The sequence below is a fragment of the Bacillus rossius genome, chromosome 7 (genome assembly GCF_032445375.1).
Source record: "Bacillus rossius redtenbacheri isolate Brsri chromosome 7, Brsri_v3, whole genome shotgun sequence".
NCBI classification, from domain to species: domain Eukaryota; kingdom Metazoa; phylum Arthropoda; class Insecta; order Phasmatodea; family Bacillidae; genus Bacillus; species Bacillus rossius.
Window position 1 is genome coordinate 45,287,909 of NC_086335.1, and position 23,319 is coordinate 45,311,227.

Here is a 23,319-nt window from a genome sequence, read left to right on the forward strand (position 1 = left end):
TTTAGTTATCACACTTATGCTTGTATGTGAACGGGATCAGAAATTAGCACTGCAAATGCACTTTTAACACTAATAATTAATTAAATCAAACACAAATGATATCAGTAACATCATACTTCATTTTTGGTGTTACAGTAAGCTTCCATAAATGTTTCTTTTTCTCAGAACATACATCAGAAAACTTTTCTTGAATTTAAACATTACAATAATTTTTTAAATACCTAATGATTTGTTACATAGCAAACCTTCAAAATATGATATACTTCCAATTTTTGGATAAACGGCATTGAAGTTTTGCATTGTTTGCCATGGAAAACTATGGAAATAAATAAACAAATAAATAATTAAAAATATAAAGAGACAACTGAATCAGCTGTAGTTGAACGTACAGAACCAGCGAGGAGAATAAAAATATAATATGTTAATATGTTCACTAAAGGTATGCAATGGATGGAGGATGCCCTACATTAATAATAATTAGTAACAGAGAACAAAGCAAATTTGTAGAGAAGAGACTTTTAACAGTAGTAGAATAATAAAATTCCGAAAAGGGCTGTTTCAAAAATTGCAAACATTCCTACACATAAGCCCTTAATCTCAAAGACTTCATTCAGTATACTGGTCATTACCTGCTGCTTAAGATTTGTAAAGGTAAGGTAATTAAATTAATGGTGGAAAAGGTAATAAGCATTAGGTTTGTGGTCTTATAAATGTGGTCATTAGAGGCAAACATTAGGTCTCTGTTTTTAAGTGCTCACTTTTCTGTCACCAAAGTGATCTGGGTTTGATTCTCAACAGGGTCATTAATGGATCTTTTGATAGTGGGGAACATAGCAAACATTGCAGTGGTTAGTTGGTTTTCTCAGAGTTCTTACGTTACTTCACCCATCCATTCTGTCATATCATTAGCATTTTATAGCCATTCATTTTTTTGTAATGATCTAGAGGTCACCAAGCTGAAAGCTCAATTAATTTCCTTCATTGACAGATATAAGGGTTGAGGATTTGAAGCAAGCAAGATAAACATTTTAATGTTGCTTGCTTCGTCTTCTATAGAAAATTTAAATCTAATATTTTGAATTGCTCCTGTGCTGCACTACTTCTAACAGAACAAGTAACCTGCACTTTTTAAGGCATCAAAGAAATTGTTATAACCGATTTCACTGTCTACATATCCCGGAATAGTGTTATCTTTATCACTTTTGGTACAATTTTGCAATTTATCTCTTGCTAGATCAAAAAACGATATCATTGTTCACGTTCAAAAGCTGTAGCTATAGCAATAAATTTTTTTCCTAGCCTAAGTTAATTCTAAGTGTGTAGGGGAGGGTCCAGGTTAGGGGAGGACCTAAGTGTGTCTCAGGCCGAAGCCTATACACTCTACCATGCGGGTTTTTAACCATGCAGGACAAGGGCGCGTGCATCGTGTGCTATTGGGGTTTACTGGCCAGCCATGGCTGCAATTGGCGCCATGACTGACGCCCCATTGGTCGCCTAGCTTAAAAGCTAGCTAATGTGACCCAGGTAAAACCTGCATAGACACAGGGAAAACCCTGGGCCGGTTCATGCGGGGATCAATTAACATGCATTAAGCAAGCAGGTAACTACTGGACAAGAGGAAGAAGGGTCCAGGTAAGAAGAGTTGGAGGGGCTGAAAAATCAACCATGCTGGAGTTGGGTGCTTGGGCCTTGCGGCCCGCATTTAAAGGTTGGGAACTCCTGGGTTATTATTAACCAGGGGCGCAAGCACCCCCAGGGGCGGGCGACTTCACTCGTCAGCCCAGCCACAGCTGCCCAGGCAGCCACAGTTAAAACAGAAGTGGGCAGACGAGCCAGTAAACCGGCTCGAACTGCTGGCTCTCGGAGCGAAAGGCAGCCTGACATTGCGCCATCTTCATCTTCCTTCTTCCAGTCAACAGCCAACGACCTTTCAAGCCAGGGTGGGGGTAAGTCGTTCAGGCGAATGAAGTATCTTGCGAGTCGGACCCTCTTGCCCCCCAAATTCCCGGGTCGGTTGAAGGTCGCGCCGTCCAGGCTACCACTGGCTCCAACAGGGCCCCAACTTGAAGGCGCCACCATCTCTTCCTTCAGAATTCCGACGCTGTTCAGTTCCGTTGCGCGCGCGGCAGTCCACAGTTCCGCAAGTTCCAGCCCGCAGTTCGTCTACACTTCGCTACTAAGGCACATCGAGCTCCCCTGCGGTGCCTTCGCCGACGAAGCTGCTTTCTGCCGCGCGCCGAGCTACATTCAGGCTACCTTTCTCCCCGACAGCCGTGATAACGACTCCACAGGCCGGCCATTGGTCCGCGGACTGCTATTGGTTATTCACAGCCACCCCAGCGAGATTGCAACTCTCGGGCTGGGCTCCCGTATCCGCCACCCGCGGGACGCGGTCGGTAGCAGATGGCGCTGCTAGGCCGCCCCCAGCACGCACACAAAACCAACACGCACTGCCAGCCTTCGGTTACCCAATAGGTCGCAGGGAACTCCCAGCCAACAGCCCGCGAGAGAGATGCGCACGCCCCGAGAGACGACCACCGACTGTAGCTATAGCCCGCGCTTTTCTACTACCGAAGTTACCCGATCGAGCGACATACTTCGGAACTGTTCGTGCATGTCGATCTATGGGGGTGAAACTTAGGCTGTCCGGCGTGCGTGCACCATTGTTTCTTGTTTACGTACGAGTATCTATTTTTTTATTGGATAATGATGTCACGTGATTGTTCGTGATAGGCCAGAATTCAAATGAACTAATACGTGATTATTTAGTTCAATTATTGTTTAAAACTGTGTTTAATTACCGCCTCCAACTTACGTGAGTTTTTAACGTTTCTAATTTTAAAGTCTTATTTGTTATTTTGATATTGTTGCGCAAGTAATAAGTAACAAAAAAAATTTACGTGAGTTGTTACTGTACATCCTTTGTTACGGGTTTGTTAGGTAAGGTCAGTTACATTATAAATAATTTAAAACTAAAGAATAATTAAAATTAATTCACATTATTTTTAATATCACCTTAGTTTTAAAGTATTTATAATGTAACTGACCTGACCTAATCGACCATTTTAGTTTACTGTTCACCCTCTGTCCGGGTTTGTTTGGTCAGGTCAGTTACATTATAAATATTTTAAAACTAAACATCCATTAAAATTAATTCACAAAATAATTTTTAATGTCGGCTAAGTTTGAAAGTATTAATAATGTAACTGACCTGACCTAAACAACCATTTTATTAATCACGCATTCACGATTCACGTATTCACGAACACACGGCAAAATAACAAAAATGGCGCCGCTCGAATGGTTCCACAGGTCTTGTATTGCAAAATTAAAAAATTCGATATCTCCTAAAGTATTTGGAATTTCTTATCTCCGCCGCTTTTAATGAAAAGAGGAAGTTGAAGAGCATATGATAAAGGTATTTTAGGATTTTTTACATTTCTTTGGCATCTACCGCGACTCTACATATGATGAAATTAAAAAATTTGATATCTCCTAAAGTATTTGGAATTTATTATCTCCGCCGCTTTTAATGAAAAGAGGAAGTTGAAGAGCATATGATAAAGGTATTTTAGGATTTTTTACATTTTTTTTGGCATCTACCGCGACTCTACATATGATGAAATTAAAAAATTTGATATCTCCTAAAGTATTTGGAATTTCTTATCTCCGCCGGTTGATTTGAAAAGAGGAAGTGAAAGAGCATAGAATAAAAGTATTTTCGGATTTTTAGCATTTTTTTTGGCATCTACCGCGATTGTAAATATTTACCAAAATAAAACCTGATTCCGAAGCTAATGGATGTAGGGACGCGTTAGTGGATGCGTGAAGGGATGCATCGGCATCCCTTGTGATAATTCGGATTCAACACAAAGATGGCCGCGTCCACTACGATGCACTTTTAGTGGATCCCTTAGCTAAGGGATCCATTAGGCCAGTATTCGGATGCAGCCATTGTTTGTTTTTTATTAGCAGGTGCCAACCTCTATTTGTCTATAAATTTCCCACCTTTTTCAAAACAACTCTCTCGAGGCAGCCCTAATGTCCATGGTTTCATGCTAAACAGGCCATGTCTAGTATTGTTCTGTGGTATTTGGTGTGACATACTGACCTTGACAGCATTCTAAGCCTAGGTCCCAGCCCGGTCAGTTAAGCCAGCCCCACACGAACCCATTTCCTATTTTCATACCTATTTCCTGTTAACGCACCTGCTCTCGTGTAAGTAAAATTTCAGCACCCTCCCAAGGGGTCTGGCTTTGGGTATAAAAGTTTTTATACTCAAAGTCTGAGCCAAAACCGTAATTGAATGTTTTATATTTTTCTGCTGTACCCACAAGCGGAAGTTGTCTTGGCGGACCCACATATAGCAATATAAATACCTGCACAGTTGTTTTTGTAAACGTTAGGGGATGTAACAAACATGTTTTGCCAAATTAAACTATATGATAGTAAAACTATCCATGAATATGCTAACTAGAATAATCGTAGAAAAAAGTAATCCCAAATTTTAAAATATGTAATGAAAATGTATTACAATATTAATACGTGTTAGTCTCCATTGTAAAGTACGTAAGTTCTTCAGAATTTCCGTACAACCTAATGTAGATTATTTTCCGTACAAATTATGGGAAAACTGTTAAGGTTGGCAGATATGGCATGTACACAGGTTTTACACTCGACTAGTGTCGCCTGGTAGGCAGGTGCATGCCTCCAGCGGGGGCTGCTTCTGTCGGGGTGGGAACTGGGCTCAGCTGCTACAGGAGGTACGATGTTAAGTATTATTTAATGTGTTGGTATTTGACAAAACCAGGTCAGCATTGCCTAGGCCAACTTACATGTGATTCCCCCCCCCCCCCCCCCCCCCCCCGAAAAAGACTCGGAAGTTATTTATTTTACCTAGTTCCAACGTTCGGTAACATCACTTCATATCCCTGGGCAGGAAATGGCTGTCCGTGTATGTTTTAATGACAGTCCAAGCCAGATCAGGACTAATGTAGTTTTGTGGGGGTCCTTTATCCTTTTTTTAAACTGATACATAATTTGCAATAGTTATGTCATTTATTTAAATCCTAGCTTTTCTGATTCCATTTAGTGCCCTGATCACCTTTGGAGTGAGGAGTTTAGGAATTTACCTTCAGACACTTCGTAATGTTCCGTACTTTTATTAGTTTCCATTGTTATTTGAAATAAGATCTTACAGTATTTTTATGTTTAAGGGTTTAAAATTAATTACCATTGTATTGCTATGTGTACAGGTAATGAGTGATAAAATAATTACACTCAAATAATATCAATAACATGGCACAACATTTTTATTAACGAAACTTTAGTATATAATGTATAAAACAAATGCAATGACTAAATGACTAGGAATATTATTTACAATACCAGCAATTATTGTTGTCAAAACTTACACACACTATAAAAGTTTGCAAATAAAGTTCAACAAGTCTGTAAACATAATAACTAGTTGCAACTAAATAGAAATACACAGAAAAATGTGAAATTTAAGTATAACTCTTAGTTAAAAATTAATGTTTTTATAAAATAAAATTATTTGGTATTCTATAAAATAAATGCAACAATACAGAACCAAGAATTATTGAGTAGCTGGAATGGGTTCTTGCTACAAAATAAAGTTATATTATCTTTCTCATGTGTAAGATAGTAGTATTGATTAAGTTAACAACAAAAATTTATTCCACAAAAATTTTTAGCACATAACTGGCAAAACTATAATGCCTTACTATTAATTTTTGCACTTTTAATACAATAATATGTGAAGATGGCAGCCTCTATCACCCTTACTGATGATACGTTGCTGCATTACAGCATATATTTTTTTAACAGGCACAACTTTCAATACCAAAATCATTTTTACATAATTCTTATAATCCTAAAGTTTGTACTTCATAATAAGTAGTCTTCTAAAATTATTAATGTAATTATTAAAGAATAAAAAAATTTACTCTATAATACATTTAAACTGTTGTGACCGTAATAAGTTCAGGTATTTTGTACTGTGGGTTTACAGTTTTTAAGTATTTTGTGAACAAACATTTTAAATCCATTAGTTGTGTTTGAAGAAACAATTCTTGGTAAAATAATTAGGAATGTCTGCACAAGAGAAAGATACAAACCAAAAGAGAAACATTGGTTTCAACACTTTTGGCCATAACCATATTCTAGCATTTAGTTTTCAAAATTTCTGTTTATTTTAAAACTGTCATCTAATTAAGTGGAATGCTTAAAGTTAATGGTAACTGGCTGCTAAAAATAGTTTTTCATGTGAAGTCATTGGCATTTAGTATTGAATTCATTCATGGGAATTACTACAACTGTAATAATACTTAATGCGTGATCTTTGCCTTAACGAGGCAAATTTTCTAAACTAAACAATAAAAAATTTTTATGGTATGAAAATGGTTGAAACCAATACATCATTCTTTTGTTTCAATCCCTCCCACTTAACATGGATATTTATGATGAGAGATACAACATTAGAAAATCAAGATTTCTTCAATGCTCAACTGAATACATAAAAATTTCATTTAAAAAAATAAATAAAAAAATACACAAAGTTTCTCTGTTCCACAAACTAAATCAATGTTTATAGGAAGGGAAAAAAAATGTTGCAGGGAGTGTAAGCACTACATTTACACACTCGCTACCGGACACTCAGCCTGCTTAGCATGGAGAAACATGGAGATCACGGACACTGGCACTGCCTTGTGAGAGTTGTACAGAACGTTGTTTATAAAATGGAGGCAAATTAAATTATTGCTAGAGACAAGATTTTATGGTTATGGTTTTATTTTTAGGTCAATTCATTTTTAAAATGAGAAGTTTTGGTGATATTGTTTTTTTTACAAACACTGTTTTTTTCATAAAGATAACACAATTTTCAACAGATACAACACTTACTTGTTCAATGATAGGTAGGTACTTCACCAAAACAATGTCATTTGTACTGATACATGATGCACTTTTAGGATATATAAATTTGTAACCAGCATGTCTTTTTGGTACTAACACCATTCTAAATAATTTACATTAATTAAATTTAATATATTAATAGATTAAGTTTTTGTAAACTGAGTTTAGTTTTAATTAAATACATATGTTGATTATTTTTGTGATTTGTTTTGTTGCATTTTGGTGCTTTTGGTGTATTAACTTGCATTTTGATGTAATATAGTGTATTTATATACCTTTCGATGATATTGTGTCTTTATGGCAATGCACCATATAATCTTGTCCTTAATTATTACTTATGACTAGAAGAAATATTGTTAAAAGTGTGTGTAGGATTGTAACCAATAAAAGCTTCCTGTAATTTGTTTTTAACATAACTATTCATAAACTTTTTGGCATAATGCTTAATGGAAACAGTGATACCTGAAAAATAAACACATATTTATTTTTCAAATCATTGTTAATTACATATTTAATCATTTATTTTTCAAATCTTCATTAATTATTTAATGTTTTTATGATCAACAGGCACTTCAAATTATTTAATACTTTTCCAAGGAAAACATTACAGAGTGAGCTAGGTTTGCAAGCATGTCAGTTTTTGGAAATTAATAGAATGATTTTGCATTCTTTTGCACTCTGTAACTATTACGCCCATAAACAGCACATATCATGTTAGTTTTGCAGTGCATCAGATCCATTATAAGTATATTCCAACTGATTTCAACACTGATTTAACATCATGGTAAACATTCCGAGATCACAAACTCGAAAAAAGGTCAAATTATCACACATTATTCTTCATTATGCAAATATTGATATATTAAGTAGACACTTTGGAGCCATATAAATTTGTCTTCATTTTTGTTTGCACAAATATACTCTAAATGTTTTAATATTTACCAAAAATTCATAACCATAACAAATCCCTTCAATCCCAAGTACCTAACAACTCTCGTTAGGATCACTGATCACAGTGGTTTCAACAATTTCTATAAGAGTGTCCGGTATTGAGTTCTACAGTATTTGGCATTAGCTAATAATGTACCAAGGCAAAAACAAGAACTTACACACTGTAATCTAAGGTGCAGAAAATAAACCTTCAAATTTTGTTTATGGATATTGAAGTTTTATTTTTTTCTCAGCATAAAAGGCCACATATTTTTGTGCTTTTTCCTATAAAATCCTTCATTTTCAGTTTCTCATAAATATAGTTCAAATTAGAAAAACCAACATATTATTAAAAGCAGTTTTTGTTCAACCCAGCAGCACAACTACTAAGTAAAAGCCATGAAAAAATAATTTTAAAATATTTTATACAGAACTAATAAAAATATAAGTTAAATTTAAAAGACACTCAGAATAAGTAACTCAACTTCCTAGCTTGCTTGCAAATAACAAACAGTCAAGCTACAAATTACAGGAATTCTCTAATAAAATAACACTAACACTGGACACTATCTTTAACATAGTAATTTGTCCAATGAGTGTATAAGTACAGTCATGTGAATTTGCGACCAGCACATCACGTTCTATCAAAAATACTAACAAAATGGGGCAACAAAGCTTAGGTACATGGATGATTTAGTTTTGTACACAAGAGAATTAGTATGATTTGACACAATGGAGGAAACAGTTGTTCACTAGGGTGTGTTTTATTCTTTAAATTTAACTATGAAATATACATAGTTCTCAATCTAGTGATTTAAGTTACATTCCATCACAATTATTCATACCTAAAAGCTTGGTGATGTTGATAACACCAAATTTGTCATTTGCTTTTAATTTTTTGTACAAGAATTTTTTTAAGAAGTTCTGCGAACATTATTGTCTTTCTTACCATACAACATAATTACCTCTAAAAACTGGCAAGTTAGTAAGCTCTAATTTCAGATTCAAGGTTTTTGTATTATTTTATAAAATAATCAAAGAAAGCATATTTTAGAACAGTTAAATACATATTGATGATACAAATTAAAAGCATACACTACTATAAACTAGGCTAAATTTACATTGTGCCATGTAACATGTCTCAAATTGGAGTTCTCAAAAGGTAGTACCAGTATTACCTGTTTCCAAACTGTTGCTTGCAAAGAAACACGTGATATTTGTGTACAAACACTGATAAACGCATGAGGTTGTTTACAAACAATGTCAACAGAACAACAGTGATGGAAGGATATGTAGACCATTGGCACTACTTTGAGAACTGTCATAATTGAGACAAGTTAGATGAGACAGTATGTAGTTCACTCACACATACCGTATTTACTCGTGTATAGCGCGCCCTCGTGTATAGTGCGCACCACGATTTTTGCAACAAATTCCAAAGGAAAAAAAATTGAAATTTTTTTTCCCATAAATAAATTTTACTAACATTTTGTGGTACCTGATTATTTAAATCGATGTGTGGTGATGCGTCAGGAAAATACTTAAACTCTGCTGTGTAGACGGAAGATAATGAAGCGCTGTATCGTCACAACTGGTACGTGGGAGGAAGGAGGGAGGCAGGCGTGCCGCGCTACGTTTCTGAGCTGGCGCGGAGAACTAGATGACTCACCGGTCGCTGCTGAGACGAGGAATGGAGAAAGCGAAGAAAGGGGGCCAGGTGGGGGGGGGGGGGGGGAACTGGCGACAACATTCTCTCTCTTTTTTTTTACTAGCTTCTGAGCTGGCTATCTGAAAAGGGGGAGGTCTAAAAATAAACAAGAGACCATGATGTGCGAGCTTGCGCGCGCGAGAGACCAGGTTGTGAGTGTGTGTGCGTGTGTGTGTGAAAGAGAGGCCTTGTTGCTTGTGCGGATGTGTGGGGGCTGGCCAGAAACGTCACCCCGTCACCCGGCAGTTAACGACTTCCACTCCTCCCCGCCTCCCACCTTCACACTTTTTTTTTCCGTGTATAGCGCGCATCTTTATTTTTTTCCTTTACTTGAGGGGAAAAAAGGGCGCGCTATACACGAGTATATACGGTATATGCACAAGCCTATAACAGTAATTACTTACATAGTATACATTTGACAATGACTTAGGAAATCACTTCATTCACACACAAGCAGAACAGCGGCTGATCCAGGTTTGACTTCTGTGACGGAAAAAAAAAGGGGGGGGGGGGGGGACCACCGGTAGTCTGGACCTAGTATAATACCTGTTTAATACTTCAGAAGTCATATTATCCGGTGCATATTTATCCTTCGGGAGAGAAGGGAGTGAACATATGCCCCCATGCCTCACACCCTCTCCTTTTTGGATTCGCCTCTGAAGCAGAACTCATCCATGCATTTACAAATAACTTATTGCATCTGTCAGTATCAATATTTGACTATAGTAGTTTTCTACCACTGATAGCTAACAATCCAAATGGAATAATGGCTGAAAAGTGACTTGGAGATAAAAGGTTTTGTGGTGCCCAAGGCAATAAATTTTTGCATGAAAGAAAAAATTAGTCAAGTTGAATTCTTATAACATTCATTATTTTTCTACAATGAAAGTTTTATACACAAGTCAGTACTGTGATTATCTGTCTTTACTGCAGACTTAAGTTTATTATATCAAATATATTATGTAAAACAAGAGCAAAAAAAAAAGTATTTTAAAGTTTTGTAATAAACCTATGTTGTTGTTTTGGGTGATGACAAAGTTTTGAAAAAATACAAAGGAAATATTCAGCTCACTGGCATTCAATAAATTCCGGATTTCAAGACCATATGGCTCTATTGTTCGTACAGATTTAAAAATTTAGAATTTTAGTAGGCTTCAAATTAAAATATAAACCTATTTTACATTTAATCAAAAATCACAAGAGGTATGTCTCTTGTCAGCTACTTTTCATTATGTAAAATGGACAGAGTCGAAGTGCTCATAATTACTGGAGGTTGGTGGATTTTCTTTCCTAAGACCTTAATACTATTGACTACAGCTGCAATGTTTGGAGGTATATGGAATGTACCATACCTGAATATAATGCAATGATGTTTACAGAAAATGCTGAACCTAAACTTGTATCTTGCCATTGGAAGATATGAATTAACAACGATGGGAACTGCTTAATTAAAAAAACCATATGCTCTGCCTCGTAACTGCATCACTTATGCCACATTAAGACTGCTGTTAATTACTGCCTCCTGAACTTCTGCTCAGTTGAAAAACTACACGATCTGTGTACTGTGTCACTTATGCCACTTTAGTAAGCTCTTGTTATTATTGGCTTTCTGAACCTTAGGGGTCACGAAAGTGGGTGAGACGGGATGCCGTGAAGGGAGGGAGGGTCGGTTCACTGAGGCTGCTGGCCAAGGAACCCCTTCTCTTCTCTCTCTCCCCCACTCCCAGCCGACCACCACATATCGCAGCATTCTTTGCTTTCTGACTAATGGCTTTTGACTTGAAAAAAAAAAATTGCATTTCCGTTTCAAAAAAAAAAGTCATGTTAATCATTCTACTGTTGAAAGTGGCACCAGAAAAGCTGTAATAAAGATAGTATAAATTTACCAATTTAAATAACTTTTAGTTTCCGTATGTTCAGGTTGTGATTTTCACCCCAGAAAGTGTTTTTCATAAACTCATAATCAGAAAGTTTGGGACTGCATTATATTCAGAGTAGTATTATTTTTGGGTAAATACAGTAATTACATTAAATTGAATGGATTGTTTAAATATACATAGGTACTGAAACCAATGACCCAACACAAAGTGAACAGTTTATTATGAATAATGCATAATAAAGCAATTCTGGGTTTGTGCTCATTTCTTCTACTTTACTACCTTCCACACAAATCTCACAACTTTCGATTTTCACCATTTTTTAAAAGGTTTTTTCCACCAATATACTGCATTGAATGTAAGCATTATTTCATAAGTATATTACGTTCATGATATTAAAAAAGTACAAAATATAAAAATTATGTGTACAAAAACAGTGACTGTACATTAATAATCCTATGATTATTTATTATTTTACTAATTGCACATATCTTTCTTTTTTATTGACACCATTACTTACATAATTAGGATTGGCAAATGACTTTGGTGATTCCAGGCCTCTATTTACATTACTGTTTTTACCCATGAACAAATAGTTTGGACTTTGATTCTGGGATTCGTCATCTATCACTCCAGTTTTATCTTTGCCCAAATGGGCATCTTTATTTTCTTGCGCGATGTTTACATAATTACTGTCAGAGATCTGCTTTATTTGGCCCACATAGTTTGGGTTGGCGAAGCACTGCGCTTTTCCTTCCGGTGCACAAGGTAGCTTAAGGTCGTTTGTGATCTTCATTTCCTTGATAGGAGTGAGGTTGTGCTCCACGTCTTTGTTCAGGTTATTCACCGGTGCGTCCCGGTCCGAGTCGGGACTCAGGTTGTCCAACATGGGCATCGCTTCCTTCGTCTGGACTTCGCCAGACGTTTTCTTCTTCTGCGCAGGCGGCGTGGCGAAGGTGAAGATGTTCCCTTTCACAGAGCCAGCTCGTGGACTGAATATTACAGTCTCTTGGGAAGGCGCTGCCTTCATTTTAAGGTACCCGCCACCATCATCCATTGCTTGGGCCATCTGGTTGGCTGCTGTACAACTACACAGAAACAAACTTTACATGAGTACCTATGTTTCTTTATTTAGCACCTTATCGTAGTCCCCAGCATTAACCAGTTAAGTTTCTCTTTTGTCACAAAGCATTTATGTGTGCATACTCTCTCTTCCTTTATAAGACTATTTTTCATGTTCATTATGTATTTATGCTATGTTTCTAAAATACTCCAGCCAAGTTAACTGCCTTTTCACATAATATAAGCATAGGCACAAATAAATCATACATAATAACACTTTAATAATATCATAATGATTGATAACAGTCATGATGTGAACTACGCATCAGATTGTTACAAGATGCTATAACATGATGGATTTGTTGGAACTGTCAAAACTTAAGTTTTTGTTCTTAACTATTTTCTTTCAAGATTACATATTTCAAAAACTGTCACTAGTATTTGGGCTAATGGCACACAATTATAAACTCGGTGGAAAAACACTTACCTGTTAACATAGAAATGTTCTGGCTCCTCACACGACGGAGACATCAAGTTGTCGTACGTCGGAGCAGCCATCATGCTGAGATAGTCGCTGTGGTCTTGAAGCCTCTGGGTGTTCATGACCGTGTAGGGGTCATTAAGGTCAATGTAATGCTGAAACAAATGAAAGATGATGTTGAAACAAAACAGAGATTCACCACCACATTGTTACTTTGAGATTTTGTTGGTTGTATATATCAATGTAATTTTCAAACTAAAAACTTTTTCTCAGAAAAAATACAATTTTATTATTTTACTTATAAATTTATTTAGTTGTGTCTTGTTTGACGTGGCACTGAAATTTGTTCCCAATCATTAGTACTTCTGTAAGTAGTAAACTGTGTAGTGACCAAGCGCATACGTCACGGAGGATACGTTTCTGACCTGATAGTAACTTTCAAGTTAGAAGTAACTACCAGTTAACGCTATGTTTTTTTTTTCTTTGTGTACTTAAGGCTCGGTCTCATGTGCCATTTTGGTCAATTCATTTTCTTGTCATTATTCAAGAGTTTTCACTGTAAATGTAAGTGTTTGGGCTTTGTAACTTATGCCTTTGTTTGGTTTAGTGTGATTTGTACTATTTTTGCTTTGTGTCAGCAGTGTTCAAAATGGTGCCATCTGAATATACCGTTCATTTGTATCTGATGTTTCAGTCTTGTAGTTTTACTCACCCAGTCAAATTTTTGTTACCATAATTGTCCTCTGGAAGAAAATCATTGAATCAAAGAACAGTAAGAATATTTGTGACCCAACCACAAATGAAAGAGAGTTATCAGAAATAATTTACAAGATAATCCTTTCTTACGTAATATTAATGATGAGAAATGATATAACTAACCCAGCGTGAGACTTGGAGCATTAAAGTACCACATTAGGGTGGAGGGGGGCTGTTGCTAGCAGTTCCACGGCTCCACACAGCCAACTCAAGAATGCAAATGGTTCGACCCCGACGCGATACTAGTTTTGACGAGTGGCAGACCGTGGGCAGGTTTGGAGGGGTCAGCAGGCGTGTACTCACGGCTCGCACGCTCTCCTCGAGCATGGCTCCCAGCTGCTCAGACAGCTCGGTGAAGGAGGGGCGCTGGGTTGGCTGTGCCTGCCAGCAGTCCAGCATCATCTGGTACCTGTGGCACCAAAACACAACACTGCATCTCCGCCGTAGCTGCCAGAGTGTAGGACCAACGATTCCACTAGCCTACAACTTACACTTTCAACTAGATGGAAAACTGTTTTACTACAAATATTCGTCAAGAGATGATGTATGTACGTTGGTTAATCCACTAGTGGTAAGCACAAAAACATATGAAGGTAAAATGCTCTACAAAGTTTACCACCTTTCCCAAATCACCATCTGAATCAGCTTGGCTTGTGGGTTCAACATCCACCCACTAGAATCCTAATGTTGTGAAACAAATAGAGCCCACAAGCCAGGCTTATTCAAAATCATTTACACATCTGAGCTATCTGAACCAATGTGTTCAGGACCATAGTACTTAAGCTTGTTACTTGCCCACCAACAGTTGGGGAACTTTTGAGATGGGCACAACTTATAGAGGCAAGTACCGCTCTCAGGTAGGCAATAGGTGCAGGAAGGCACCACATGCAGGGAAATCAATGCAACAGCAGGCACACCCGTAAATAGTCACCACATGCAAGCAGGCACTACATAACTTCAGGGATTATGACAAGGTACAAGTCAAATACAGCAAAACATCAGGCATTAAAACAAGGGTAGACCAGACTGTAGCCGTATCAAATGTCGATGTAGTTTTAAAGAAAAATTACTATACAGTATAATGAAACTAAAAAAAAAAGTCTAAATAAGTCAGGGGCGTAGCCAGGGGGGGGGGGGGGGGGTTAGAGGTTCGAACCCCGCCTTAGCACCAAATCTTTAATTAATTTCTTATTCATCACTCAAACAAATTTTATATAAAAATTAATAAAAAATTTACCATTAAAATATTTAAATTTAAGAACCGTAATCTGCTAAAATAGCACTATTTTACACCTTAAAATCCAAATTTTCCCGGGGCAGGACCCCCGGACCCCCCGCTTTAATATGGAGGGGGGGGGGGGTGCATGCTTCTTAACACCCCCCATACACAAATCCTGGCTACGCCACTGAAATAAGTGCTTTATGGGAAGAAACATTGAGCGATCTTAAAACACGGGCAGTGCAGTGGTGCGACCCGACAGTCAATAAATGCCTGAGGACACCCTATTAAATCTGAATGTGGCTCAATCAGTGCCGTAATGCACAATGTGCCGGACCAAAGAATGTAGAATTAAAAAGTGCAGACTGTATTTATATACAGTTCATACAGTACATTGATGTCCCAGGGGGTTAAGGGGTTTTATGTTTTATTACGATAGGCATCGTCGGTCAGTTACCTGGGCTCTACCACATGGAAGGGCACATGGACCTGGTGGAGACTAAGTAATGGGCCAATGACATATCCGCGTGGGTGCAATACTCACCCCTATCATCCAACCACAGGACCTGGCCTGCTTTATTCGTCGGGCACTACTTACGGATAATAAATGATGTTGATTGATTGGGGTCTTAAGGCGTCCCACACACCTTAGTCTCAGCGGCTTCGAGTGGTCATTCAAAGAGATACAAAAATATATCAGGCAAGATTACATCTAATTCACACAATTTCTTATACAATTTGATAGTTAGGTTATGGAATAGCTGAAACAGTTAAAAAAGACACAACTGCGTAGAATTTGCAGTCCAGGTCATGTCGTGGCGACAAATTCAGAGCTGACTATGCAAATACCTACACACTCGTCTGCCCAGACTACCTTACAATAAAATCAAATATTAAGTTCCTTAAATGGACAGTATTAAATTTTGATTAAATAAAAATAATCATAGGAAAGTGGCACTGACTATACAAGTTAGGCAACGCCATGCACACACGTTGGTGGCAGATTCAGGTGAGTGAGGGGGTTGTATGTTGTAGGGTCGCATCAGGATCTCACGAGGTCAAACTGTTTAACGTTCAAAGTGGTGCATGTGTCTGTTCGCACACATAAATACGAATACATGCATACATGCACACAAATGTAAATAACTGAAAAATATTTCAAACAGCATACGGAGTGTAGATAAATAAATTATTTATATATCACTACCTATATTTAAAAAATAAAAAATAAAAAATCTCACTTCATCATTTGACCCACATAAGAATTTAATATATAGTCATCCGTAGTTAAGCTGTTGTGTTTCAGAATACATAGATATTTTCATTTGCTTCTGTGGAAGTAAAAAAAAAAAAATACTACTGTTGTTATCATGGGCAGAAAAAAAAAGCTCTGATGTGCAGAAGAAAATTGTAATATTTTTTTTTTTTTATCTATCAGCAGTATTAAGATTGTAATACTACGTGAAAAGCAAATACTATTCAGCTTAAGATAGTTCTTTAAAAAGATCCTGTTCTACTTCATTTCCCTACAGCTAAAAAAAATTAAATATTTAGAGTTTTGTCCTGCAACAGCAGTGTCACTTGCCTGTGACTAATTAATACGTCGTTTGCGCTGTGTTATTTACCTTGAGATGGTTCAACTTAAAAGTTCAGTCAATAGTATTTTCTACAACTTACACTTCTTGTGTGGCGTACTGAGGACACTCCATCCTGTAACCTTTCAGCAGGTTATTGTATAGTTTCTCGTCTGCTTCCATCCCTATGATAAAAAGAACAAGTATCACTGAAAATTGTTTATTACAATATAATCATTACGAATGTTTTCAAGTTATTGATAATTGTTATTTGTTTACAAGTTATTGATAATTGTTATTTTACAGATATATATATATATATTTTAAAATTAAGTATAAATATTGTAATGTTGCATACTAAGGTTATCATAGTGTTATAGCAAACCTATCCATAATTAGGAGTGTTAATTCATCCTTAATTGCAGTTTAACTTTTCCTAGTTTTTGTCATCATACGTATTTATTTTTATAGGTGGATCATTCCTTTTTGTGCTAAGTCTGCACTAGGCACACATTTCTTCTTGGATTTACACCTGAGCACAGTTCTCCAGGTAGGAATTATTTCATCCAATATTTCTCAGATACTGATTTGTTAACATCCATTTTTTCAAATAAATTATTTGAGGGTGCTGTACATAGTGTATATTTATATAGTATATTAACTGACCTGGATATAAATACTTTTCCTATTAAAGATCCAATTTTGTTACACATTTTCCAAACTTTAAACAAATTCATAATTAAAGTCAACCCAACTTATTTAAAAAATATATTAAAATTTATTTATTTGTTTTAGATTTGATGAATACAGTAAAGTTATGAGTGCATTGATAAGAACTGTCAACCCAAAACTCCTAACAAAACTGAAAGCAATTTTGTTGATGGTAGATCAAGATCATGTATGCACTTGTGTGGTGTCAAGTTATCCAGAAGACTTCGGCTTACTGAAATGAATTAAATTTTTTTGGAAGGGATTTTTTCTGTAATCCTGAGACAAAAACAACTTTGATACAATTTTATTCTAGTTTTAATGTTTAGAAATAGTCAATATACATAAAAATTAATTTGAGAATGCAGAAAATATGTAAAAATATGTTTAGGATATGTATGGATACATAAATCAGGCCTTTTAGAGAAACTATTGAAATGAAATGTTCATGCATACCAAAGATTTCATAACAAAATATAACAATGATACAGCTACAAAATATTTAATTTGACCACTTGGATCCAGTTATTTGAAGCGGAGGAAAAAAAATGTAGTTCTAGCACTAAAGTTACACTTCTCCAGACAGTATGTCAAAACTTTTAGAAAAGTTCACCCAAACTCACCTGGATATGGAGTTCTTGCAAGTGAAAAAAACTCCCACAGTACAATTCCAAAGGACCACACATCGGACTGAGTGGAAAATACTCTGTCTCTTATTGCCTCTATAGCCATCCATTTGACTGGCAAAGGACTCTGGAAAAACAAGTATTTAGGGCTGAAAATGTTTTTTTCTTAAGTAACAGTGAGTCTGGTGTTGTGGGTGTGTATTTGATAGTACATACTTCATAATGTGCCTGCGTACATTTTACCACGTTATGTACAACGTACAGTAGGATTTAAGAGTGAGTGTTTTGTTTGTCTTTATTGCAAGGTGTTGCATCACACAGTCATGCACAGGGGGTATAAAGTGACGGGATAACCAAGATTAAATTTTCAAACCACTTGGATACTAGCTTGGTGCTCTTTAGTTTGGAGTCCTGTCAGAGTGTTGGGATTGAGGCCACGAAGCTTGCCACAACAGCGTGACACGTTAACGATCACAACTGAAGACTCCTAGTGACTACTTTAAGCAGTAAGGCTGTTTTAGGCATATAGTTTATTTCTGTGAGCACCATATGCAAGCCTGTTATGAATGAACCAATCCAAGTACGCTTCATTAGGTTAAAATACTTAAGTGACCAGATAAAGATTGAGAAGTAATTACATAGCCACAAACAGTACCTCAAATTTTCTTATTTAACTGAGTATATATACAATTTTAATTCTGTGCCGTAGTGTTAGAGGAATAAATTATAGCAAGGAACGATACCAACAAATCATAAAAATATGTGTGACAAGTTTCAAGAGATTAATGTTATCAGGATACACACCAGGCATAATAAAACTACAAATATAAATAGGTATTATAGTTAGTTGAGTATATTTCTATGTGTTGCTATGGAAAAACTGAATGCTGTAGATCGGAATGATTACATGTCATGCCACAGCCCTTCAGTGATGATTATGGTGGTGAGAAAAAGGAGAGGGTACGAATGAAAGGGTTGAGCACCAGCTGATGTATATGGAAAGGGTTGAGCACCAGCTGATGTATATGGAAAGGGTTGAGCACCAGCTGATGTAAATGCGAAGGGTTGAGCACCAGCTGATGAATATAGAAAGGGTTGAGCACCACCTGATGCATATGGAAAGGGTTGAGCACCAGCTGATGCATATGGAAAGGGTTGAGCACCAGCTGATGGATATGGAACGGATTGAGCACCAGCTGATGGATATGGAAAGGGTTGAGCACCAGCTGATGCATATGGAAAGGGTTGAGCACCAGCTGATGAATATGGAAAGGGTTGAGCACCAGCTGATGAATATGGAAAGGGTTGAGCACCAGCTGATGGATATGGAAAGGGTTGAGCACCAGCTGATGGATATGGAAAGGGTTGAGCACCAGCTGATGGATATGGAAAGGGTTGAGCACCAGCTGATGGATATGGAAAAGGTTGAGCACCAGCTGATGCATATGGAAAGGGTTGAGCACCAGCTGATGCATATGGAAAGGGTTGAGCACCAGCTGATGAATATGGAAAGGGTTGAGCACCAGCTGATGAATATGGAAAGGGTTGAGCACCAGATTATGTATATGGAAAGGGTTGAGCACCAGATTATGTAATTGTAAAGGGTTGAGCATCAGATTATGTATAAGGAAAGGTGGAGCTTGAGAGAAAGGATGGTCAGAGGGTTGGTATGACCAACGTGGCTAAGGGCTCTTGAATGTGACAGACTTGCTCGAACGAGCGCGAGACCTGTTACAGGCCACTGGACAGCCTTAATGTCGACAACACAGGACAAACCTGGCTGCCAGGCACGCCTTTACGTAAAACACAACACTGGAGATAGTAGGCTCATTCAGTTATGCATAAGTTATGTGAACGTGCCTGCACCGCTTACTCGCACTAATAACCAAAACTGGAAAGAATAAAGTCACAGTCTTTAAAATACTTCATTAACAAATGAGATAAAAGAGGAGAGGGAAACCGAGTCATCATGAGCACGGGAAGATGCGGGCCGGCAGAGCTAACACGCAACACATCCGTCCCAGTGCGCAGCCACGAGGCGACTGACTGCCTCGCCCACCTTGGTCAACCTGAATGCACACCGCATGTCAACCTTTCCTCACAAATGGCGTACGAAATAATCTCTAAATATAAACATAATATAATAATATAAATAGTTCGGGAAGCGTATATAAATACAAACTTATTGCTGGGTAGTGACATGCCATCGTGGTCTCAAAGTAAAGGAGGGCACGAAGTTGCACGGTTTGACTTACGTCTCCTTTCTTCTTATAGTTGTCTGACTTGTACATGCTTTTGGCCAGCCCAAAGTCACAGATCTTGACAATGTTGTCGTCGGCAAGCAAAATGTTGCGAGCAGCAAGGTCCCCATGCATGACCTAAAAAAATGTACAGTACAAACATTTTTGGAGATGTCCTTAACTGTAACATATGCAGGGCCATTCAGTAAAACTAAGGGCTCAGGGGTAAATAATTTTGTCGGGCTCCCTCATCACTACTTAGTGCACATACAATTTTTCAAACCCCCAACTTAAATTTTTTTTTTTTTTTTAAAAACTAACGTTACCTTGGCCATAACTGCGAAGGTGAACTGCGCATATTGCATAACTGAAAAGAGGTTTCCAACGGATTTTATTAGCAATAGAATGGTAATATTTGTCCTGCTATCAGGGTCAACGAACATATTAAAAAAATATTTAGAACGTAACCGGGGATTTTGCCTTTCCCTGCACCACCCTCTCGACGGCCCTGATAAATGAAGAAAGAAAATAAGTAAATAATGAGTGAGCACTCAGAATATTTTAAAAGAAACAGGAAACAGAAACAGTAAACTAAATAACAAATGTGGGCACATGCCAGCACCGAGATCACATCCAGGTCTGCTTTGACTGTTTGATTTTCACAAACACTTATCAGTTTGAGCACAGAAAACAAATGAGATAAATAAAAATTAAATTATTGGTTTACTTTAGTCAGACCTCGGTAACATTTAAACATGTCATGCATAAATTAATGAACAACACGTTCACTGAATGAAGGAGCGGTTTAAAATCTAATGTTAGATTAATATGGATATCCTAAACAATTTTTCAATCTACATGGGTAAAGTTTAATTATTTTTTTTTTAAATTTTAGTGCAGTAATTATTAGTTCCTTAGAAATGCTTTTTTTTTTTAGTGAAACAATTGAAAATTTTCAAGGAAATTATTTCAACCGAAAATAGCACCGTTCACGTTTTACAGAACGTCTCTCGACTGGAATGGAGGGCCACGCAAGTGCAGTAGACTGCAGGGGGCAGTACCCGACAGCCGGAGACACGGAAGGCTGGGTACCTTGCGGCCTGCGAGGTACTCCATGCCGCGCGCCACCTGGAAGGCCCAGCACAGCAGGTCCCTGGTGAAGATGGCGGAGATGTTGCCGTGCGGATAGTCGCCGTGGAAGTTGGACCTCCAGCCCGGCTGCACGCTGTTGTTGCTCAGCATCGGGCTCTCCTCATCGCCTGGGGTGCAGAGCAACGTTTCAAACATTCTCAACTGATACACACACACACACACACATGTGTGTGTGCATTTAATTTTGGGTTTTGCTCCCAACTTTTTGAATCTTTGTCAAGAAATACCAACTGTAACATGACTTTTTTTTAGGAACTGGAGATTAGTCTTAGTTAAGTAAATTAATAACTATATTTTTAAACATACTTAACAGAAGACTAATTTTGACCAAAAGGAAGAAAGATATTTTTTCACAGAAAAATATTTACTTTAACAACTTTATAGGCTAAGAAAAAATATAAATAAGGCACACACAACTGTGCTATTTTAAATAATTATAATTTTTTCATAAACATAATAATTTGTAAAGGAATTTTGTTATTTGGAAACTCTGACTCAGTAGAGTTGTTTTTAAGTAGACTCTAGACAAAACCTTGACTTTCAAGAGTCAGCATTTTAATGTCAGTTAGCTTAGTAAGAACCTAATAACACTTTAAGTATGGGTAAAACAAGGAAAGGTAAAAAAAAAGATCACTTGATGAGCTAAAGAGCCACTCTCACCCTTACGTTCAACCCTCTATTGATAGTAACTTAAAATATATGAAATAAGGTTTTCTGAAGGGGGGAAAATTGCAATAACATTAGTTTGTAAACTTCATCCCAGCCTGTCCTTCATGAGCTTGCAGATGGACACAGGTTCGTCGAGAAAAATTTTGTCAGGCCTCCTCCCCATTAATAAATGTAGAATTTTTCATACATCACAATTTTAAAAAAATATTAAGACTGTAAACGTTTCCATGGCCATTACTGTGCCTGTGTGTATTATATAACTTGTTAAATTTCTAATAAATTCTGTTAGCAACAGTCTTGTAATTTCGACCTACAACCATCATAAACTCATGCATTAAAAAAAAAATCTTGAAACTCAACACCCCCCCCCCCCCCTGATGCTTGGGCCCCAGGTTACCCCCCTACCCCCCACACACCCTGTCCCCACCTCACAATGGCCCTGCATGGGCACCAAACAGCTCTGAGGACCAGCATATAAAATGAACTGATTCACAGCCTTTGCATCTGACTAGGGTCCTAGGCAATTGTCAATAAATAATGTTAAGTTAAAAAAATAAACAAATGTATAAATTGATTCAAAATTAATAAAAGAGCATGTAAATCTCAAAGAGCTAAGATTTAGTTACATTTTAATTCTACAGAAAAGTCATTGAGCATCAGTTGCAAGGAAAACTATTTCATCAATTGTGCATGTTTTCGGAGCAGGCTCAAGGGCGTTCAGTGGTGACGCACCTGTGGGGGTCATGCACACCGTCAAGTCAGAGTCCAGTCCTGGGCTCCGCGGAGCAGGAGACGAGGGCTCCAGGTAGCTGGTTCCTTCTCCTGACGAGTTGCGGCCACCGCTGCGATCAGAGAATGATAAGGCCGCGTACTTCAGCCTAAACACACCCAGGTTAGTAGCGCAGAGCGTTAGTGCCAACACTAGCCAACAAGACATGCTCCTGCCAATCACCACAAGCATGCTACAGTAGCTCACTACCAGCTTACAACGTTTCAACTAGTAATTATTTTACTAAAAATTAAAATAATTGTCTTGTTTAGCTGCATCAAAAACATAAGACCAAAATGTACATGCAGCAAACATATATTTAAAAGTTAGTTCATACATTAGCAACCCCAGAAATTATGTGCTAAATGAAAAAAAAAAAAAAAGATGATTTTTAAGCATACAAGCATACTCTCTTATGGTTATACACACAAGCAATATGTGACACAATAACAAACTCAGAAGTTTTTTGATAAGTCATGTAGAAACTAGCATGGACCATCATAAACATTAAAAGCAACAATACTATGAGGAACTGGGACTATTAAAGTTGAAATGGACATCTCAAAGAATTAGACTCTGTGAATAATATTATTGTGTGGTTCACTCATTCAT

The 23,319-nt window shown here is 37.3% G+C and overlaps 1 protein-coding gene and 1 long non-coding RNA gene across 5 annotated transcripts in view; one reads left to right on the forward strand and one right to left on the reverse strand.

The window, feature by feature from the left end:
- Positions 1-7,287: 7,287 nt before the first annotated feature.
- The window catches only part of LOC134533951 (vascular endothelial growth factor receptor 1-like), a 103,759-nt gene continuing 87,727 nt past the window's right edge, over positions 7,288-23,319 (reverse strand). For 2 of the 4 annotated variants that reach the window (XM_063371789.1, XM_063371788.1), the window contains exons 19-26: positions 22,671-22,780; positions 21,210-21,376; positions 20,133-20,255; positions 17,875-18,004; positions 16,647-16,728; positions 14,054-14,159; positions 13,001-13,149; positions 7,288-12,539 (exon numbers count right to left, since the gene is read on the reverse strand). In XM_063371789.1, coding sequence (XP_063227859.1) covers positions 11,921-12,539; positions 13,001-13,149; positions 14,054-14,159; positions 16,647-16,728; positions 17,875-18,004; positions 20,133-20,255; positions 21,210-21,376; positions 22,671-22,780 — 1,486 coding nt within the window. In that variant the 3' untranslated portion in view covers positions 7,288-11,920. Of the gene's footprint in view, positions 12,540-13,000; positions 13,150-14,053; positions 14,160-16,646; positions 16,729-17,874; positions 18,005-20,132; positions 20,256-21,209; positions 21,377-22,670; positions 22,817-23,319 lie in introns of all 4 variants that reach the window. The other 2 variants (XM_063371786.1, XM_063371787.1) reach the window with 1 other exon arrangement.
- On the forward strand, positions 16,986-22,232 carry LOC134533952 (uncharacterized). Its single transcript, XR_010075414.1, has 2 exons — positions 16,986-17,093; positions 21,120-22,232. It is a non-coding gene; the product is annotated as an uncharacterized LOC134533952 (long non-coding RNA).